The sequence below is a fragment of the Triticum aestivum genome, chromosome 3B (assembly GCF_018294505.1).
Source record: "Triticum aestivum cultivar Chinese Spring chromosome 3B, IWGSC CS RefSeq v2.1, whole genome shotgun sequence".
NCBI lineage: Eukaryota > Viridiplantae > Streptophyta > Magnoliopsida > Poales > Poaceae > Triticum > Triticum aestivum.
In genome coordinates, this window is record NC_057801.1 from 545,041,733 (window position 1) to 545,063,248 (window position 21,516).

A 21,516-nucleotide genomic window follows, 5' to 3' on the forward strand; every position below is an offset into this window, starting at 1 on the left:
TACCGCTTGTTCCGCTGCTGATTTTGTTATGACTGGCTGCGCGTTTGAACGAAGGACAAGTTGTGCGCATGTGCATAAGCCATGGTACAACGGACAACCCCAACAAGAATGCTTGAATGAAGAAACAAAAATTCAAATTTATATGGCGATTACCGGTTTATTTTGTGAGAACCGTTTCGGTACCATTTTCTACGTACGAACATGTCTTGTGCTTGCTTAGGGATAATATAGGCAATGGCATTCTTTTCTTTCTTTTTTGGGAAAAGTATATTTTTCGTCCTTGAACTTTATTGAAAGTATAAAAATAGTCCCTCAACTTCAAAACCAGCAAATCTTAGTCCTTCAACTTCTCAAACCGAATTACTTTAGTCCCTTGACTCACCAAAGTGGTTTTAATGCTGACTTGGCATGGTTTTGACCACTGATGGCCCACGTGGTAATCTTCTTCGTCCTTCCCGTTTTAATTTAGCTGAGCGGTTCATCGAGCAGTTGGCGAGGGTTGAGCAACAAGAGAAGGGGGTAGCCATCGACCTTGTTTGGCTCGCGGCGGCACAAGCAGAGGGTGCAGGCGGCCAAAGAGTTGCGGCTATCACGGCTAGCAGCACGGAGGCACATGGTGGCTTGGCCTCAACATAAGTGAAATCGTAACACAGCTAAGTGCTCATGGAATGCCTCTGCCATTGCCAGCAGCGCCGCCGTCGATGTCTCCGCGTTGTCCAGTTCACGTCACATCCATCACATGCATGCTGCAGGTCGCGGAACAGGACAGAGACAACAGACCGTTGGCTGGGCGCTCGCTTGTCCGTGGGCACCGTTGGATGTTGAGCTTTGCTCTGTCGACGTTGCCATGGTCGTTGTCCTCGCATAAGGCATGTCACGAGCGCTGCGAGCTGGTCACGTCGATGCGAGCTCCCAGGAGCCGCGCACAGAGCGACAAGATGAGGTGTCGGCACAGAGCACCAGCGCGCAGAGCTCCGACATCCTCGACGTGCTCTCCGCCATGCGCGACGCCCAGGTGTACGCCGCCTCATGGCCCTTGTCGACCTCGACACCGTGGGGTCTTCTCTCACCCACTGTTTGTGCCTTGACATGATGGTTGGTTGGCGCTCGGCGGAGCAGTGGCGACAGCGGCGAAGTTCTTGAGCCCGAGCAGGTATTGGAGTAGCTGCTCTCTTCGTCTTCCCTCGTCGTTCGGGGACGGTGGTGCCGATAGGCGCAGGCGGTCCTGGTTGGACGACTCAACGTAGCCGCGTCACCACCGGTGTTGAGCGCTCTATGCCGCGCGGGTCAATGTTGTCGATGTACACCGCTGCGTCGTGCTCTCTGTTGTCTTTACCTTGCAGTCTTTTGGGCGCTGAACGTGGTGGTGATGGTGTCGCTAGTTAGTCAAGGTAACCATGGACGGCTAGCCGCAAGCACAGCCCCGCCTCAGCCCTGCTGGTCCCGGGAGCATCACCATGGCGCAGCTCCCTGGAGGCCTGCACCCTCTGTGTGTGCCGCCGCGAGCCACACCCGCTCCATGCCTACGTCTTCTCTTGGTGCTCTGTGCACGCAAACTACTCGATGAAATGCTTGCCGAGTTAAAATGAGAAGAGGAAGAAGAAGATTGGCACACATGGGCGATGACCGGTCAAAACCATGCAAAGTCAGCACAAAAACCGCTTTTGTTGAGTCAAGGGACTAAAGTAATTCGGTTTGAAAAGTTGAGGGACTAAAATTTGCCGGTTTTGGAGTGAGGTACCATTTCTATGCTTTCGAGAGAGTTCAAGGACGAAAAATATATTTTTCCCTTCTTCTTTTGACGAGAATAGGCAATGGCATTCTAACCACACGGAATGTGTGGTAACTGGTAAGAAATTTCTGAATGAAAACTAAGTTATGATGATTTAGGTCGTTAGCTCTACTTTAGAAAAAGGTACATAATTTGGAAACGGAATGTCATCCTTCTATTTATTCACTTTTTCAATCATTGTGAAAATGAGTCTATGTACATTTACCGTGCGGGGGCTGAACATTTGCACCAATTTCTCCCGTAAAAAGAAACGCTAGAAAGCAACACAGTAAAATGGCATGACCACGATTGCACTCATATAGCTCCCACGTAAGACCCGGAAAGCAATTCCGCCATGGAGGGACACCAGAAAAGGTGTGTCCGGTCATTTTAGGTAGATAAAAGTCCGATAAAAGACATGGGAAGCGGGTGATGCACTCATGCGAAGTTAATCCGGAGTGGCTACAACACGAATGTAAGCAAGCACTACTGGTGGAAGATACGCACGCATCTGCGGACCGGTCGCCGTGGCGATTCCGGTAAAACCATTTCATAATTCCCGCGTCGTCACTCCAGTCTGCTCGGTGCGATGTCAAGTGCTTCTGGTAAGTGGGAACAAGTGGGCCGGTGCAGTGCAATCGCACATGTGTGCTATTGGTAGGGGTCCTCGTTAAATAAGCACAGGCACAGGAGTCAAACACCAGCTAGCTTCAACGTGAGAAATCAGTCAGAAAAATATAATGTGTAACCCAAGTACGCTCTTCCTTTCCAGCATACATACGACGACGTAGCTATCATGCATAAAGACTTGCTTATTCCATTGCGCCCATGCGCAGGTTCTCGGCTCCTTTACGTCTGCTGGAAGAAAAGCAGGCAGTGGGAAGTGGTGTTCCGACTCAAAAGTCGAGTAAAGGCTTCTTCTCCGACTCAAAAGTTGGGAGCGGTGACTCGGAAAGTCGCCGCCTACGTCCGCCGTACCCGGGAAACAAGAAAATACGACAAACCGTTGAGCAGTGCCGACATGTGGGCTCCCTCGTCCACCAAAGCAATTCGGCGCGAGTTCCATATGGTTCGGATAAGATATTTAAGACCCTTTGTTTTTTGACAGTATGGTATGATCTTACTGGTCTGAAAAAGAAAGATCTGTTTGCTGGAGCGAGGTTCACATGTGAAGGTTCACTTCACCCTACTTGGGTACTCAATGACCGGTGATCATAGATTCATAGGGACTAAACAAAATTTAGGCATCATCAGGGTAGTACTAGCACTTAGCAGAGAACCTTATCCTGTTATCCATCATGTAAAACAGATGCTGCAATTAATCTGGACCGATGGAGTGGCACTAGTTTTAGCAGGAGTAGATTCGTCAACTCTACACATCATAAAGCAGGATAAGGTTCGCCAGATTCGTCAACTAGAAGCCAACCCTAGGATGACAGCGTCGAAGAAAATGATACACGCTACGACTAGGTTTACTCATTACTCCTTACCTTTCCGCCGTCAAAAGGTTGGTTCTTCGTTATCCAGAGGTGGTTGAATTGTGGATAAACTTCCCCTCCTCTTTCCTCTCTCTTTCTCGAGACGAGCAGCTCCAGAAATTGTAACCGGGGCAGCGGGCAAGACCATTCATGTGCGATCAACCACAGGCATCAGGAACTGAAAAGGTACGGTGGCGGTAGCGCCCAACCAGAAGCAAATGTGCAATGGAGAAATTCAAAAGCATTTGCTTGATGTTGGACGCGCACTGTGCCACGGTTCCCGCCTACCTGACCTGACCTGACAGCTACGACTCACGGCAAGGCAAGACGCAGATCAATCGTTTCGGTGGCTAAAACAGTCATGGATCTGCTTTTACTTCAGGTGGCGTGCTTTTTATCTAGGGAGATTGCAGCACGGTGGCTGTCGAGCTAGCCCAACACCCCGAGTTACTGAGAAGAGATGATGATACAACTCCGTAGTTCAGGGTGGGGTAATAATGTTCTGGATTGTATTTTTGCCTTTTTTTTTTCTTTTCTTTTGAGCGATTGTGACGACTCTGCTTTTTGTGACTCGATAAATACATCTCTATTCTTAACGGCAAAGGAATAGCAAATTTGGCTTGGCAATATCTAGCACCAGACAATGACCAAGGTCGGCATGTCTCTCCTCCTCTTTTCTTTTTGACATGGATGGGAGATCGCCCGATTTTCACAATAAAAGGCCTCGGAGAAAATATTAGAACAGGTAGATATCTTCAGGAATATTCTAGACTGTTTGATTCCCCAACTCTGAAACGGTGATCCATCGCGACTTTCTACACGATAAAAAGCAAACTTGGTACTTCCGATAGTCCAGAAATCTGAAAGCGAATAATTCTTTTTTACCATAGAACATCGAGTATGCTGAATTTAGAAAATGGTGCCATGTGGCGGTTGCCAGAATGTAGGTCACAGATTCAGTTCTTAGTTGCAGCTGGAGTACAATTTAGGTTCTTGTCCACAAGGAGTCACAGAATGCAAGACTCCGTAGTTCAGGGTGGAGTGGTAACGTTCTTGATTGTGTTTTTGCCTTTTTTTCACTTCTTTTGAACGATTGTGACGACTCTGCTTTTTGTGAGTCATAAAATACATCTCTCTTAATGGCGAAGGAATAGCAAATATGGCTTGGCAATATCTAGCACCAGACAATGACGAAGATCAGCATGTCTCTCCCTCTTCTTTTTCTTTTTGACATGGATGGGAGATCGCTCAATTTCACAATTGTAGGACTGTTCAGACAGGTAGGCATCTTCAGGAATATTCAGGACACTTGCTGTTCGTTTCCCCACCTCTGAACAAGAAGGCATCTTCAGTACCGAGTAAAACGCAAACTTGGTACTTCTGGGAATTCTGTGATGCGCTTAAGCAAAGCAGGAGCTTGCGGATCTGGAGCTGATTGCTGAGAAAGGAAGTGGACAGTATGAACCAATTTAGAAAATAGTGCCATGTAGAGGGGTTGCGCAGATGCAGGTCTTAGTTTCAACTGAGAGTGCAATTGATTGAGGCTCTTGTCCACAATGACCAGGAATACAGGAACTAGGGTCACACTGACTTCATAATGCTACATTGCTATGCCACAGTCATGGACTATATATTTTGATTCTACAGGCTGCCATATAATGGCATACTGAACTTATTAGGCAGCGCTGCTCTGGAAGGTTCAGAATGATACGTTACTGCATCAAAGAGCAGATAGTGGAAAGTCCCCTTCCACGGATTGTTTGGTCAAGAATTGTCTTGGATTTAAAACTTGCAAAATGGATATGATGAGCATGCACACTACTATTCGACTAATCAATTCAACACAAGCTTATGAAAGATGCACTAAAATATTTGAGGCAGTTACAGTTTCCATGTACAAGGGCATAATTTATGTAAAGCTTTGTTGAAAGACCAAGATCAATAGGCTTTGATTGTAATTTTACCTTTCTATTTGGGTGTGTTTGCAAGGTCCTGTGATTCTCATGGTAATATCTGGCCTGAGGCCTCCCCTTTGTTGAACTACTGAAGTCACTGCACAATTAGCTGAAAACATCAGTGAGCATGTTGATATGTATAGGATAACAGGAGATGATTGGAACAACTGGAAAGATGTTAGTTCACATTTTACCGTGTCAAGGTAAATCAAAACAGATATTCTTTATGTATTCATTACATACTCCTTATTTATGTATTTACTCCCTCCGTCCCATAATATAAGAGTGTTTTTGACACTACACTAGTATGATCTGGGATTACATATGTTGATTTTGTTTTGCACCAACTCAGCATTTAGTTGCATCTATTGGATCGGTACTGTAGATTATGGATATCTCTGCTTGCTAGTTTTCACTGTTTGGGACTAGGATGATAAATCATATCTTAAACTTCATAAATAGACCTGGAATATGACATGTGTCATTCAATAAGCACTGGTCTTACCTGATCTATAACTCATAACTTATGCACTAGTTTCCGTTGAGAAAAAAAGCTTGTAAAATCACAAAATTGTGTAAACTGGAAAAATATCAAGTGTGAGGCTTATATGTGGGTCCTGATGCCACATCTTAGTGACACATCGATGCTGCTTTCCAACTCATGTCATGTTCTGATATTTTCTGTGGTGCTGAACAATTTGCTGATTCTGTGAAGTGGTTTTATAACTATTAACATACCCTTTTTTTCCTTTAATAAGACAGGTGTCAATTAGGGCCCTCATAGGCCGTATAACCTTACATTTGATGAACAGAAAGCACAGGCACTTGGTGATCTTCGTGCCTGATTGCTTTATCCACTGAAATCTTGTTTCATATGACCAATCCTACTTTATTCAGTATTATAACCAGTCCTACTTTATTGAAGATGAACTACCACAGTAAAAATAACATGGAGGTACATGCATTTTAGGATTAATATTACAACAATATGTACACTTACATGGCCAATAAGCCGAGCTGTTGATTTTTTTTATAGTTCCATTATGTGTATGGTGAAACGACTTCTAATACAGGACATTCTGGTCACTTGAGTTCTCAGTATCCTGTAAACCTGACAAAACATGATGGCATGGTCGTGGGCCTCACTACCTGCACCAATATCCATCCAAAATTCCCATTCACCGCAAGAATCATCCAAGTAGAATCACATCAAAGTGATGTGAGGATACCAGAAAAAGCTAGGTATATACCGTTTGATCCGTGTACAGATCACAAGTTCACAACTAAATGAACAAACAAATAAAACACTGTAATGCTATGAGATGAGACTGTAAGCTGAAAAAAGTCAAAATTAGCCCAACCAAACACATTAATATGTACAGCTCAGCAATAAAAAATGACAGACAGATTTGCATATCATAGTAAACATCTGCAGAATATTTTAATCCAACACACTGTTTTGCAGGATGATCATTTCTTGCCCATGTTTGCCATTAAAGGAGGTTGTTGACAACCTGGATGATGCAGGATTGCAGTGTATGTTTTTGCCTAAGTGTTTAGAAAAGATTTCAGGTGAGATAGAAGATTTCAGGTGGTGCATGCTTGTGTACCTTGCATTTTTTAAAAGCACATTCGGGAGTGATACAGATACAGTATTAGCCTTTCATGAGTACCTTTTTAAGTTTGTAGGATGTGCATTTTAAAAAGCACATCCAGTATACATCACTAATATTTAAAATCAGACTCCTTCTGTTCTTTACTATCCCCTGCCTTGTCAAACGAGTAGGCTTCAAAGTGCAAAACATCCTGTGCTTGTTCCTTACTTCATTATCTTTAGGAATATGTGACCATGCCTAAAAGACCTCTTTGCGGATCACTGCTACCATCTAAAGAGTCAGGGTCCACTTTTTATGCAAGTCTACTCATATCATTTTCCTCAAATCCAAACATCATTTGAAGATTGAACTTGCTCAGCCTTTTAAGAACAAAAATAAACACAATCAACTAACTGCATGAAGTTATGAGAAAAACATCTACCACCCCACAAGCCAGTGTAACTTACTCACAAATATCAAAAGAGAAGGAGAAGTCTCTTAGTGTTTCTTGTTTCCCTTCATAACGATCATTCCCATTTGAACTGCTGTGCTTCACTCTTTTCTTGGGAGGACTGGAGTAATCTACATCAGATATACCCATTCAAATGACGATAATTTGTCAAAGCCTCCATTCAGTCAAAAAATCATCTCTGGTCAAAATAAATAACTTGTCAGCACCTCAATAAACAATAGATATTACACAATGACCAATCAGCTGCGAATGGTAAATAAATTTCAAGCCTACCATTCACAGGTTCTGGAAGCTAAACATCTTGCTACTCTTCGGACTTCAGACACAGGCCCACACAACAGCCAAAATAAAATGAGCACGTGCCATCATCATCATACCACTTATTCCTCGAAAGTATTACAGATCAATCTTATACGGAGTAAGCCAGAAGAGCATATGCTTAAGCTAACTAGTCGCTCCCGCGAGCGTCCTCGGGGGAAACCCTAGCCGCCGCCCCTCGTCCCCCCCGTCGATCTCTCTCCCCCCGCCGCCACCGCACAGCGCCACCAGGCAAAGACCGGCCGGCGTTGGTGGCGGCGGGGATCTTGCCCCACTTCTCGCGGTTGGCGTCCGGCGCGGGACGGCGCGGCGCGGGACGGCGCTGGGCTGGGCGGGGCCTAGCGGCGCGGCGGAGGGCGTGCTGGGTGGCGGCGGTTCTGCCTGGCGGCGGTGCAGCTGCGGCTTCAGGCCTCTCCAACGCGCGGCGGCTGTGGCTTCTCTGGCGGCGGCGCGAGTTCCTGGCGGCGGCTTGGCGGCGTGGCGCGGCGGAGCTCCGGCGAGGATTCGGCGGCGGGCTGGAGGGCTAGGCACCGTCCAGTGGTGCTGCCTCCGCGGTGGTTGCGGCTTGGGGCCCTGGACCCCGATCCGATCTGGATCTGGTGGTGCCGGGGTCTGGGCCATGACGGCTGGCGAGGCATGGGATTCGTCGGGGCTTGTCGGCCTCTAGGCACCATGGGGGTGCCGGCGTCGACGTGTGCCCGGCGTGGTGAGACTGCTGGACGTGGTGGTCATCTTCTTCCCGAGATGGCCGACCAGAGGCTTGGTGATCAGATCTCATGATCCATCATCTTGTCCCGGCTGCGAGTAGGGGAGACATAGTTGCCGGTGAAAACCGAGCCGACGGCAGGCGATGGCGGCGTTCTCGCCGTTACCTTGATGAAGGCATCGTCGTGTAACTATTGTCGACCCACTCGTGCTGCTCCGGGGGAAACCCTAGGATCTGGTGTTCCAGATCGGACGATGGCGGCAGTGCAGTGTCGTTTCTCTCTTGGGAGCATCGTTTGCGGAGCAGCGCTGGAGGTCAGAGGCAGGAGGTGGAGCGGCTTCGTCTTGCACGGAGCTTCGAGGGTGATGTCAAGTCATGCCTGACCGACAGGTGCTACGCTTTGTCATGCCTGGTCGGCAGGTGCTACGCACGACAGATCTTCCAAGGACTTCAAGCTGTGTCGGCTGGTGATACCTGGCAGCATGGCGCTGAGGTGTATCAGCGGCGACCGCGACGTGCTCAGCTGTTTGCGCGCAGGGAGGAGGTGACGTTTGGCGCCGTGGTGGCGTCGACGATTGCTGGACCGAGCAAGGTTGATGCATCAGTATAGTTCTGAAGATGGAGCGGTGGCAGTTGGCGGCGGCGGCATCTGAGTGCACGCCGGACCGGTGAGACCCATGCCCGGCAGGCGTCCTGGATGGGTTCTCAGGTCTTTAGATGTTAGGTTTGGCTGCGATGTCTGTTTGGTTTTAGGCCCAGGCTATCTGCGCCCCTTCATCAGCTAGATAGAGGTGCTTAGACGGCGGCTTTAGTCTTACTGTTGTATTACTTTGTAAGGTCTTGTGAGAATAATTAATAAAGTGGCCGTATGCATCGCCCAGATGCAGAGGCCGGGGGTCATCCTCCTTTTCTAAAAAAAAAAACTAGAAGTCCAGAACAAAATTGAAAAGAATCTTCACTCGCAATCTCATATTATATATCAGTTAATGGTTGGAGTGAAACAGCAGTGTGTTTGGAAAATTCAACTGGCGATAATGTTAAACGGCAAAAATAAAGAAACTTTGCATATGGCAGTCAAAACAAAGCCTTCTTATAGATGGAATAATTAACATTACTGGAGAGAAGGAATAGGTGATGCTACATTTCGAGTCTTTGATAATAGGCTTTACATCAAACAAAGTCTTGCGATGTAAGTCTATAAAGGATCACTGTTTCATAGCACGGTATGCGGGTACAGGCTACAGGCTACAGAACTAATAATACTTAAGGCACCATGTTGCGGCATCTTGGTTATGTCAGCAACACCAAAATATATGCGATCCTCCTCATCTTCAGTGCCCATCCTTCATGGCAAAAGCTTCAATGGCCACCTGCGTCACCCTTGTAGTCTGCTAAAAGAGAGCAAATATCAGCACATCTAAGACCAGAGCTCAACTCTGAACGCATAAACAACAGACAAAGACTGATTGAGGGTATAAGCATGAGCTGTTTTGGGAGGTTAGGAAATACCTCCAATGTAGAATTCACAGTTGAGGACCCCCATTGTTAAGATCTGGAATTTGTATATAATCATTCAGCCTTTGACGTTCATTGTTGAGGTATGCAATCCTTGTTGCCAGCATTGTAATCTCTTTAGCACATGCTGCAAAGCTCGAATGCAGATATCTCTCAAGCGCATTAATGTTCTCTGCGTACTCCTGCCGCATCATAAGAATACGATTTTGCTCATCAGCCACAACACCCGAAGATGACACGCCACTTCCTTCACACATCTTCTTATACTCCCGAAATGCATCAGAAGACTTCTTAAGTTTTTCTTTGCATCCCTGAAAGAATCGACGCATCAGCTCTTTATCATGGTCGAATTGCTTGATTCTAATGTGGCTTGACCGACGTTTCTTCATTGCATCTTCAACGAGAGATCGGATTTGCCTGTCTTTCTCATGCCCCTCCTCCCTCATCTGTTGTATTTCACCTTGAATATCCCTTAAAAACCAATCCGCATCAGAAAAAGCACTCTCCAAGGTACGGACACGAGCTCGGAATTCTTGTACACTGACATGGGAAGGGCGATCTGGGGCTGGGGCAACTTGGCTCACCGGCGGCGCAACGACGGCGTTGAGGTCGAGCCCGTCGGGTGGGGCGGGGAGGTCGTGCCGCGGGAAGCTCCCGAGGCCGAGGGCGCCGGGCAGCGCCGCGCCGCCGCCACCGCGGCCTGCGGCGGCATTGCCGCGGTTGGGCCTGCCGAGAGACATCGGGTGGATGCTCCGGCTAGGGTCTTCGCTGGGGTTGGGTACGGGACGGGGCCGTGGTTGGGTGGGGAAGGGGGACGGCTCTGTTCGGCGTTGGGGTTTTGCCGAAAGGGGAGGGAAGGAGTGGGAGGCGCAGAGGGGGTTGGTTTGCCCATTGATTTGAACGAATCGAGGCATTTATCGGGTATACGCGGCTGGGGATGCCACGCGTGGCTGAGCAGCGGGGTCACCAGGGGTGTGGCGCCCAACGGTCGGCGAGCGCATGCTGGTGGGGAAACGTCCGTGGCGTTTTGCGAACGGCCCGAGAGGCTGTGACAGGACGAAGACTAACGAAGAGACTAGACGAGAGGCCAATTGACCGAAGTTGGGCAGATGGTGTGCATTGCAAGCCATAGCCTGTAGGCATTCCTAATCATAATGAGTATCGCCAGTGCCCTTTAAATGTTGTGTTTTTGCGACGTATATTTCCAGTGCAATGTACCGTGCGCGTCACGCGCAACATGAGTGATTAGTTTAAAATCATGGTACAAGAACAAACAGGGTGACCGCTGGAAATGAGCGATTAGCTATCTTAAACCAAAAAAAAGTAGTGTGTCAATACTTTCTTGAAAGCGTGTTGCATTTTTTCGGCCATAAAGTGAGGTATGCACTTGAATTCAATAAATGCATGTGTCGTCGCTCTTGTAGCGCCTTAGATGGGTCCACCATGACTCCGTGGCGAGCGCCTAGCAGTTAGTACAATCCAAAATTAAAGGAGGGCAACATCACTAGCGGCTATATTTATTTGTGAATGGACTAACTCTGGGCTACGACTATTTTGGGTAGAAACATGCCTAAATTGAAGCCGCCCTCCCGCGTGTGAATGCTCTTCTCGCCTTCTTTTGACGTGTGGTCCATTTTTTTTAGAGAGAAGGCTAGAGTCCGGCTTTATAAATAAAGCCACATGGCAAGATCAAATACAAACGAGACATAAGCAAGTCCTAACAGTTGCACATGCAACAGAATTATGGTCTTAACAGCAAACGATGGCACGCCGGCCAGCAACCCGCCGACAAAGACTAACAACAAGGACTAGAACAAGATAAATTCAGGACGGCTAGGAGACCGGATCTCGCTTGATGATATTAGACGTCGTAGCTCGCTCACGAGAGGTCAGGATGTCCGTCACCTCCCTATCTGTCGTGGTGGGGGCACGACAGATGCTAAGGGATGGCTAAAGAGAGGGACATGCTCGAGGGCACCAGTGGGCTCCAAAGGCGAGGTCGGCATGAACGAGCGAGAGACGCAAGACATACCCAGGTTCAGGGCTCTCCGGAGAGATAATATCCCTAGTCCTGCTGCGAGTGGTTTATATGTGGATGCATGTAGCAGTACATAGTTGCTCCTGGAGCTATTTGGAGGAGGAAGGAAGGCATGCCAAGGCTTAGGCCGCTCCTTCTCATGGTATGTGTGTGTGTTCTACTAATCTCAACCATAGTGTTCTCACCCATGTGCATGGAGGCCTCCTGGTGGTTTTATAGGTTAACCCCCCGGGCTACAATGGAATTAGATGGCCATGGGGCCGGGATGTCAGCGTTTGGGAAGCCGGAGCTGGGACACGCCGGGTGACAGGATTCGCCGGGTTCTTCGGGCGTGGGCCCCATGCACCACGGGGCACTGTTCTCTGTCTTGATGTGCGTCGCGGCTCAGCTACAATGGCGCCTCGTCTGGTCGCCATCGGCTTGCATCAGCAGGACGAGGGTGGCACTGCTGCCATGCCGACCTTGGTCAGTGGAGTAGGTGGGCCACTGTTGTTACGTTCCTGCCAGTCAGAGGAGTTAGTGGGGCACTGTGGCCTCGCTCATCCCTTCTACGGGGACTTGTTCCGTCGTACGCCTTGGATGGGACAGGAGCTGACACATGGCCGGGTTGAGGAAGACGCCATGAGGGCGCTGGATTGTTGGAGTCTTGGTTTGTCGGGTTCTGCCGGCATGCGCCAGCAGGCCTGGCCGCGTTGCAGTCTTGGCCGGGTTAAGGGACTTGTCCGGGTTGAGGAACTCGGCCAAGTGCGAGCCGGATTGAGGGGCGATGCCGGCCCCGATGTTTTTGAAAAGGATCCGGGTTCTGTTGCCTACCCGGGGTTCATCCCCACGACAGTAGTCCCCGAAGCTGTGAAGGCTCGCTGGCTTCAAGCAGGGGGGCCTTCGCAGTTTCCCCCCTGAAAAGATGGCAGATGTTGATGAAGCTTGCGACCGCCGGGTCCGGCAACACCCATTGTGTGCCGGCTTCAGGAAGCCGGATTACAGCATCCCGGCATGGGCGGGAAACCGGAGAGTCCGTCGAATCTTGGAGGGGAAGGGACGCGCCCCGTCGGTTTTGGCGCAGATGCCATGTGGCGCTCTGAAGCGAAAAAGCCCTGACAGGCCACACGCGGGACGGGACGTAACAGCGGGCTGGGGCCCACCACTCTACGCCCTCGGCCCACGCGCGGGGATTTATTATGGCGCCCGCGAGCGGTTGCCCTTCTTGATGCAGTTATTGCATGCGTGGATCGTGCGCACTCAATACGGGGAAGTGGAACGGGTGGGCGCAACCGATCCCACTTCCCCACGTTCAATATGTGGCTTATAAATTGGGGGGAGGGGGCGACGGAAATCATTCATGCACGCGCCCCCATCTCCTTCTTCCTTTCTTGCTCTTGCCTCCAAGACCGTCACACGCCGCGACACTCCGCTGCTCTCGAGCGAAGCTCCACCGCCGCTCTTTCTTCTTGCCTTCACCCGCGCGCCCCACACCAATGATGGCGCTGCCGAAAGGCTCATGGATGGGATCCACCATCACCGCAGGGGACATCCAATATCTGCGCGATACGTGGTGGCTGCCGCCGGAGATGGAGGTGGCCGTGCGCCTGCCAGACGGCGAGCAGGCGCCGCAGCCGGAGGGGACCGAATGCATCGTCTTCTTCACCTACTTCAAACGCGGGGTCCGGTCTCCCCATGAGCGACTTCTTCCGCGCGTTCTTCGAGTTCTTCGGGCTTCAACCGCATCATCTGGGCGCGAATGCGGTGCTGAAGCTCTCAGGGTTCGTCACCCTATGCGAGGGCTACTTGGGCGTTGAGCCCACCATCGATCTTTGGGTCCGCTTCTTTTTCCTCAAGCAGCAAGGGCCAGAGGCCGGTGTCATGTCCACCTGCGGGGCCGCCGTCGTCTCGCCACGGACGCACGGGGGATGCCCCAAGATGCCGCTGGAGGAATCAACCAAGAAATGGCAGAATTCATTCTACGCCCGCAACCTTGGCGCGGACCACATCAACTTGCCGCCCTTCGCCGATGTGACGCCGCACGCCAAGACCAACTAGTCCTACTTCCCCAAGAACACGACGCAAAAGGTGCTTAATCTGAGCAACCAGGTGGTGGAGATGGCGACGCGGGAGGGGCTCACTGGGATGGACCTCGTCATAGCCTTCATCGCGCGCCGAGTGTTGCCGCTGCAGCGTCGGACACATATCATCGGCCAGATGGCCGGCCTTCAGGACCCCAACCGGATGTCGTCCCGGCGGCTGACGCAGGCGCGGGTCGCGGGCCGGGTCAACGATATTTCGAAGGCCGGGTTGAAGGAGGAGTGGCAGTTCGGGAAGCCCCCTACAGCCACGGGAACCCGATACTGGCGGTGAGTCCCTGGTCCTTATACTTTGATGCATCTCATCTTCTTCTCCGTCCCGATGCGACGAGGGAGGTGCTGCTGAATGCCATGCGGCATCCATATGATGGCGCAACAACGCAGGTGGCGGCTGCCCAGCAGGTCGGCTTGGAGGAGGTGGAGACCCTCGTCGGGGACCTGAAGACGACCGATGCCGAGGTTGACGAGGCGCGCCATGCGGGTAAGTATTTGTGTATTCTGATCCCCTACGAGATTGGTTGGAGGGCGATGTGGGGATGTTGACACGCGTTGGTGTCGCAACACCGCCGAGGGGGGAGGCGGCAACACCGGTTCGCCAAGACGACCGACGAACGTGGCCGGGGCCGAATCGTCCCGCGCGTCGGAGGCGGCAAGTCGGCCGCATAGGAAGGATGACGCGACGCCCAGGAAGCCGGCCGCCGGCGACAAGTCGGCCGCCAAGAAGAGGCGCCGCACCATCCCGACGTTACCGGCGATTCCAGCCGTTCTGGTGGTGATCGGGTAAGTCCGTCTTGCTGGCTTCGGCGTGCTGCCGAGTCGTTCTTTTCCTTGTGCTTATCTTGTCGTGATCCAGGTCGCCACTGGAGCTGGCGTTGGCGGCGACGGAAGTCACGTCTGGGGGCGGCTTCGCGTCCCGGAGGTCCCAAAGCAGCACCATCGACCGGGACGAGGAGGTGCCCGGCGCGGAACTCGGTCTAAACTCGGATGACGCAGGGGGCCTGGCCTAGCGGAACTGGAACAGGGCTATGGAGGAGATGGAGGCGGCGTCAGCCTAGGCTTGGGCCAGGGCCGCAGCGGCAAGGGAGCGGGCCGTCGAGGAGCCGGCATGGCCGGAGATGCCGGCGAGCACGGAGTCGGCGATGCCGATTTTTGTGCTGCCAACGGAGGAGGAGCGCAGCCCGGATGGTCGGGCGGAGATGATGGTGGACGACCGGGAGGTCATGGTGATCGGAGACGACACCCCGCCGAGGACCGATGTGGTTGAGCGGGGGAGGTGGAAGGAAGAGGAAGTGGGGCGCCTTGGAGGAGGAGGCGCAGGCGACGGAGGACGGGGCACCGCATGCGATGATGGATGGGGCCCCGCAGGAGACGCCAAATGGCGTGCCGGAGGGGACCGACCATGGAGGAGACGGCTGATAACCCACAAGTGTAAGGGATCGCAACAGCTTTCGAGGATAGAGTATTCAACCCAAATTTATTGATTCGACACAAGGGAAGCCCAAGAATATTCTTATGTATTAGCAGTTGAGTTGTCAATTCAACCACACCTGGATAACTTAGTATCTGCAGCAAAGTATTTAGTAGCAAAGTAGTATGATAGTAATGGTAACAATGGCAAAAGTAAAGATAGCAGTTTTGTAGTAATTGTAACAGTAGCAACGGAAAAGTAAATAAGTGAAACACATTATGTGAAAAGCTTGTAGGCATTGGATCAGTGATGGATAATTATGTCGGATGCGATTCCTGATGTAATAGCTATAACATAGGGTGACACAGAACTAGCTCCAGTTCATCAATGTAATGTAGGCATGTATTCTGAATATAGTCATACGTGCTTATGGAAAAGAACTTGCATGACATCTTTTGTCCTACCCTCCTGTGGCAGCAGGGTCCTAGTGGAAACTAAGGGATATTAAGGCCTCCTTTTAATAGAGAACCGGAACAAAGCATTAGCACATAGTGAATACATGAACTCCTCAAACTATGGTCATCACCGGGAAGTATCCCGATTATTGTCACTTCGGGGTTGTTGGATCATAACACATACTAGGTGACTATAGACTTGCAAGATAGGATCAAGAACTCACATATATTCATGAAAACATAATAGGTTCAGATCTGAAATAATGGCACTCGGGCCCTAGTGACAAGCATTAAGCATAGCAAAGTCATAACAACATCAATCTCAGAACATAGTGGATACTAGGGATCAAACCCTAACAAAACTAACTTGATTACATGGTAAATCTCATCCAACCCATCACCGTCCAGCAAGCCTACGATGGAATTACTCACGCACGGCGGTGAGCATCATGAAACTAGTGATGGAGGATGGTTGATGATGACGACAGCGACGAATCCCCCTCTCCGGAGCCCCGAGCGGACTCCAGATCAGCCCTCTCGAGAGAGATTAGGGCTTGGCGGCGGCTCCATATCGTAAAACACGATGTAACTTTCTCTCTGATTTTTTTCTTCATGAAACTGAATATATAGAGTTGGAGTTGAGGTCGGTGGAGCACCAGGGGGCCCATGAGACAGGGGGGCGCGCCCCCATCCTCGTGGACAGGGTGTGCCCCCCCTGGCCTTGATTCTTTCGCCAGTATTTTTTATATTTTCCAAAAGTTATCTCCATGGATTTTCAGGTCATTCTGAGAACTTTTGTTTTATGCACAATAAACAACACCATGGCAGTTCTGCTGAAAACATCGTCAGTCCGGGTTAGTTTCATTCAAATCATGCAAGTTAGAGTCCAAAACAAGGGAAAAAGTGTTTGGAAAAGTAGATACGTTGGAGACGTATCAACTCCCCCAAGCTTAAACCTTTGCTTGTCCTCAAGCAATTTAGTTGATAAACTGAAAGTGATAAAAAAACTTTTACAAACTCTATTTGCTCTTGTTGTTGTAAATATGTAAAGCCAGCATTCAAGTTTTCAGCAAAGATTATGAACTAACCATTCTCACAATAACACTTAGGTCTCATGTGTACTCATATCAATGGCCAAATCAGTTAGCGAGCGATAATAGTAAAACTCGAATGACAACACTTTCTCAAAACAATCATAATATGATATAACAAGATGGTATCTCGCTAGCCCTTTCTGAAACCACAAAACATAAATGCAGAGCACCTTTAAAGATCAAGGACTGACTAAACATTGTAATCCATGGTAAAAGAGATCCAGTCAAGTCATACCCAATTTAAACTAATAGTAATGAATGCAAATGACAGTGTGCTCTCCAGCGGGTGCTTTTTAATAAGAGGGATGATGACTCAACATAAAAGTAAATAGATAGGCCCTTTGCAGAGGGAAGCAGGGATTTGTAGAGGTGCCGGAGCTCGATTTTAAAATAGAGATGAATAACATTTTGAGCGGCATACTTTCACTGTCAACGCAACAACTATGAGATGACGATATCTTCCATACTACATGCATTATAGGCGGTTCCCAAACAGAATGGTAAAACTCCCCCACCACCAACAAGCATCAATCCATGGCTTGCTCGAAACAACGAGTGCCTCCAACGAACAACAACCTTGGGGGAGTTTTGTTTACTTATTTTGATTTGCTTTGATCTTTTTGGATCATAGGACTGGGCATCCCGGTTACCGGCCATTTTCTCGTGAATGAGGAGCAGAGTCCACTCCTCTTGAGAATAACCCACCTAGCATGGAAGATACAGACAACCCTAGTTGAAACATGAGCTGCTCGAGCATACAAAATAGAATTCCATTTGAAGGTTTAGAGTTTGGCACATACAAATTTACTTGGAACGGCAGGTAGATACCGCATATAGGAAGGTATGGTGGACTCATATGGAGCAACTTTGGGGTTTATGGAGTTTGGATGCACAAGCAATATTCCCGCTTAGTGTAGGTGAAGGCTAGCAAAAGACTGGGAAGCGACCAACTGAGAGAGCGACAACAGTCATGAACATTCATTAAAATTAATTTACACCAAGTATAAGCATGAGTAGGATATAATCTATCATGAACATAAATATCGTGAAGGCTATGTTGATTTGTTTCAACTACATGCGTGAACATGTGACAAGTCGAGTCACTTAATTCATTCAAAGGAGGATACCATCCCATCATACCACATCATAATCATTTTAATAGCATGTTGGCACACAAGGTAAACCATTATAACTCATAGCTAATTAAGCATGGCACAAGCAACTATAATCTCTAAATGTCATTGCAAATATGTTTACTTCATAATAGGCTGAATCAGGAACGATGAACTCATCATATTTACAAAAACAAGAGAGGTCGAGTTCATACCAGCTTTTCTCATCTCAATCAGTCCATCATATATCGTCATTATTGCCTTTGACTTGCACGACCGAACGATGTGTATAATAATAATAGTGCACATGCATTGGACTAAGCTGGAATCTGCAAGCATTCAACCCAAGAGAGAAGACAAAGTAATATGGGCTCTAAGTTAAATCAACAATCATGCATATGAGAGCCACTAAACATTTTCATTATGATCTTCTACTCTCGACCCCCAAAAGTAAGAAAAGAATTAAAACTATTTACACGGGAAAGCTCCCAACAAGTAAGAAGAAGAACGAGAAATCTTTTTGGGTTTTCATTTTAATTTCTACTACAAGCATGGAAATTAAACTAACTATTTTTTTGGTTTTTCTTAAGGTTTATCAAACACACAAGAAGAAAGCTAGAAAAAGAAAATTAAACTAGCATGGATAATACAATGAAAGAGTATGAGCACCGACAACTAGAATAGTGTGTGAACATGAATGTAAAGTCGGTGAGAAATATGTACTCCCCCAAGCTTAGGCTTTTGGCCTAAGTTGGTCTAATGCCAAGGATAACCTGGCTGATATCCATAGTTATAACTGGGGTCGTACTGAGATGCAGCAGCAAATGCATCCTGAGCTGCGGCATGTTGGCAAGCCGCCTCCGCTCTCCCCTCGTGTTCGGCTGCCTCCTCCCTGGTAACAACATATCTTCTTTTGCCTGGTAATCAAAAAGGGAAGGAGCAGGGAGAGTAACATGGACAACGCTACATCTGTCAAAGATTAGTCGATACTGGAGGAATTGCTCGTTACTCAAAAGAAAACGATGTTTGACCATCACGTCATAATCTAAATAAGTAGGAAGCAACTCTATATCCCCCTCTCATGGGACTATACCAAGATAATTAGCAACACGGGTCGCATAAATCCCTCCAAATAAATCTCCAGACATGCCATTAGTATGCAACCTACGTGCGACTATTGCTCCCAAGTTGTAATCTTTATTACCTAACACAACACTCTTGAGGACACAAAGATCAGGGACACACATGTGACATGCTTCATCTTTACCGTTAATGCATCTACCAATGAAGAGAGCAAAATAATGTATAGCAGGAAAATGAATGCTCCCTATGGTAGCTTGTGCTATATCCCTAGATTCTCCCACAGTAATACTAGTAAGAAAGTCTTTATATTCAGATCTGTGGGGGTCAATAACATTGCCCCACTGCCGGAGTTTGCAAGCAGTTGTAAAATCTTCTAAGTCCATGGTGTAAGATTTATCATAAATATCAAACAGGACACTCTGAGAATTACGTGAAGATTTATATTTAAACCTTCTTACGAATGAATCAGTCAATTGATAGTACTGAGGACACTTATCTTGTAAGAAGTTCTCAAGATTGGCATTACGCACATATGTGTCAAATTCATCCTTGATGCCTGCTTTGACCATAAACTCGTTTGATGGCCACTCACAAGCTCGCACTTCAGCATCCCTTGGTGGTTCTTCATCTTGCTCATGCATAGCACGCCTGGGTCCTTTCTTTGTAGAGGAACCACCTTGGTACATTCTCCTAGACATATTTCTTTTTCTAAAAAATTCTAAAATTTTAGTAACTTCAAAATAAAAGTGAACCAAACTAAACAAGATTGGTAGCAACTACTCTCACAAGTGTCTAGAGCCTATATCATGCATTAGAATTACTTGGGACCTCATAAATTTGACATGCAAGCTCAAGAACAGGGTCACATATGCAGCAAAAATTTGCAATGAATAAAGCACTAGAACAAAAACTAATTGGATCAATGGAGGAGTCACATACCAAACAACAATCTCCCAAAGCAGTTTTGTGAATGGAGCTTTGAGCAAGGAGATCGAAAATTGCAGCAAAATGAGCTAGAACTTGTGCTTGAGCTGGATGGGGATTTTTTTGGAAAGAAGATTGAGTGTGTGGGTGCAGGAATAAGTGGAGGGGGGCCACCATGGGCACACGAGACAGGGGGGCGCGCCCAGGGTTGTGGGCGCGCCCTCCACCCTCGTGGCCAGGTGCTTGCCCCTCTGCAGTGTTTTCAGTGCCTAAAATCCTCAAATATTACATAAAAAATCATACTAAATTTGCAGGGCATTTGGAGCACTTCTATTTTCGGGATATTTTTTATTGCATGGATAATTCAGAAAACAGACAGATAATACTATTTTTGCTTTATTTTTTTCTAAATAACAGAAAGTAAAAAGTGGGTACAGATGGTTGTGCCTTCTAGTTTCATCCATCTCATGATCATCAAAATGAATCCACTAACAAGGTTGATCAAGTCTTGTTAACAAACTCATTTTGAATAACACGGAACCGGAGAAATTTCGAATAACACTAAGTTACCTCAACGGGGATATGAACATCCCCAACAATAAGAATATCATACTTTTTCTTGACAGTAGGAAGAGGAAATTCAAAACCTCCAATAATGATAGTTGGAACTTTTCCAATAGAATTGATGTTATGAACTTGAGATTGTTTCCTCAAAAAGTGTACCGTATGCTCATTACCCTTAACATGAAAAGTGACATTGCCTTTGTTGCAATCAATAACAGCCCCTGCAGTATTCAAAAAGGGTCTACCAAGGATAATCAACATACTATCGTCCTCGGGAATATCAAGAATAACAAAGTCCATTAAGATAGTGACATTTGCAACCACAACAGGCACATCCTCACAAATACCGACAGGTATAGCAGTTGATTTATCAGCCATTTGCAAAGATATTTCAGTAGGTGTCAACTTATTCAATTCAAGTCTACGAAATAAAGAGAGAGGCATAACACTAACACCGGCTCCAAGATCACATAAAGCAGTTTTAACACAGTTTCTTTTAATGGAGCATGGTATGGTTGGTACCCCTGGATCTCCAAGTTTCTTTGGTATTCCACCCTTAAAAGTGTAATTAGCAAGCATGGTGGAAATTTCAGCTTTCGGTATCTTTCTTTTTTTTTGTAATGATATCCTTCATATATTTAGCATAAGGATTTAATTTAAGCATATCAGTTAAGCGCATACGTAAGAAGATAGGTCTAATCATTTCAGCAAAGCGCTCAAAATCCTCATCATCATTTGTCTTGGATGGTTTAGGAGGAAAGGGCATGGGTTTCTGAACCCATGGTTCTCTTTCTCTACCGTGCTTCCTAGCAACAAAGTCTCTCTTATCATAACGTTGATTCTTTGATTGTGGGTTATCAAGATCAACAGCAGGTTCAATCTCTACATCATTATTTTTGCTAGGTTGAGCATCAACATGAACATTATCATTAAATTATCACTAGGTTCAC

At 47.7% G+C, this 21,516-nt stretch overlaps 1 protein-coding gene across 3 annotated transcripts; it reads right to left on the bottom strand.

Moving 5' to 3' along the window:
* Window positions 1-9,386: 9,386 nt before the first annotated feature.
* On the bottom strand, window positions 9,387-10,682 carry LOC123065680 (uncharacterized). 3 transcript variants are annotated; one of them, XM_044488918.1, is made up of 3 exons: window positions 10,395-10,682; window positions 9,805-10,281; window positions 9,387-9,683 (listed from the first exon to the last, which is right to left on the bottom strand). In XM_044488918.1, the coding sequence occupies exons 1-2, from the start codon at window positions 10,520-10,522 to the stop codon at window positions 9,819-9,821; spliced, it is 591 nt and encodes a 196-aa protein (XP_044344853.1). In that variant the 5' UTR covers window positions 10,523-10,682; the 3' UTR covers window positions 9,387-9,683; window positions 9,805-9,818. The 3 variants fall into 3 exon arrangements, with proteins under 3 accessions (XP_044344853.1, XP_044344851.1, XP_044344852.1); XM_044488916.1 differs by having other exon boundaries at window positions 9,805-10,682; XM_044488917.1 differs by having other exon boundaries at window positions 9,387-9,686; window positions 9,805-10,682.
* Window positions 10,683-21,516: the final 10,834 nt, after the last annotated feature.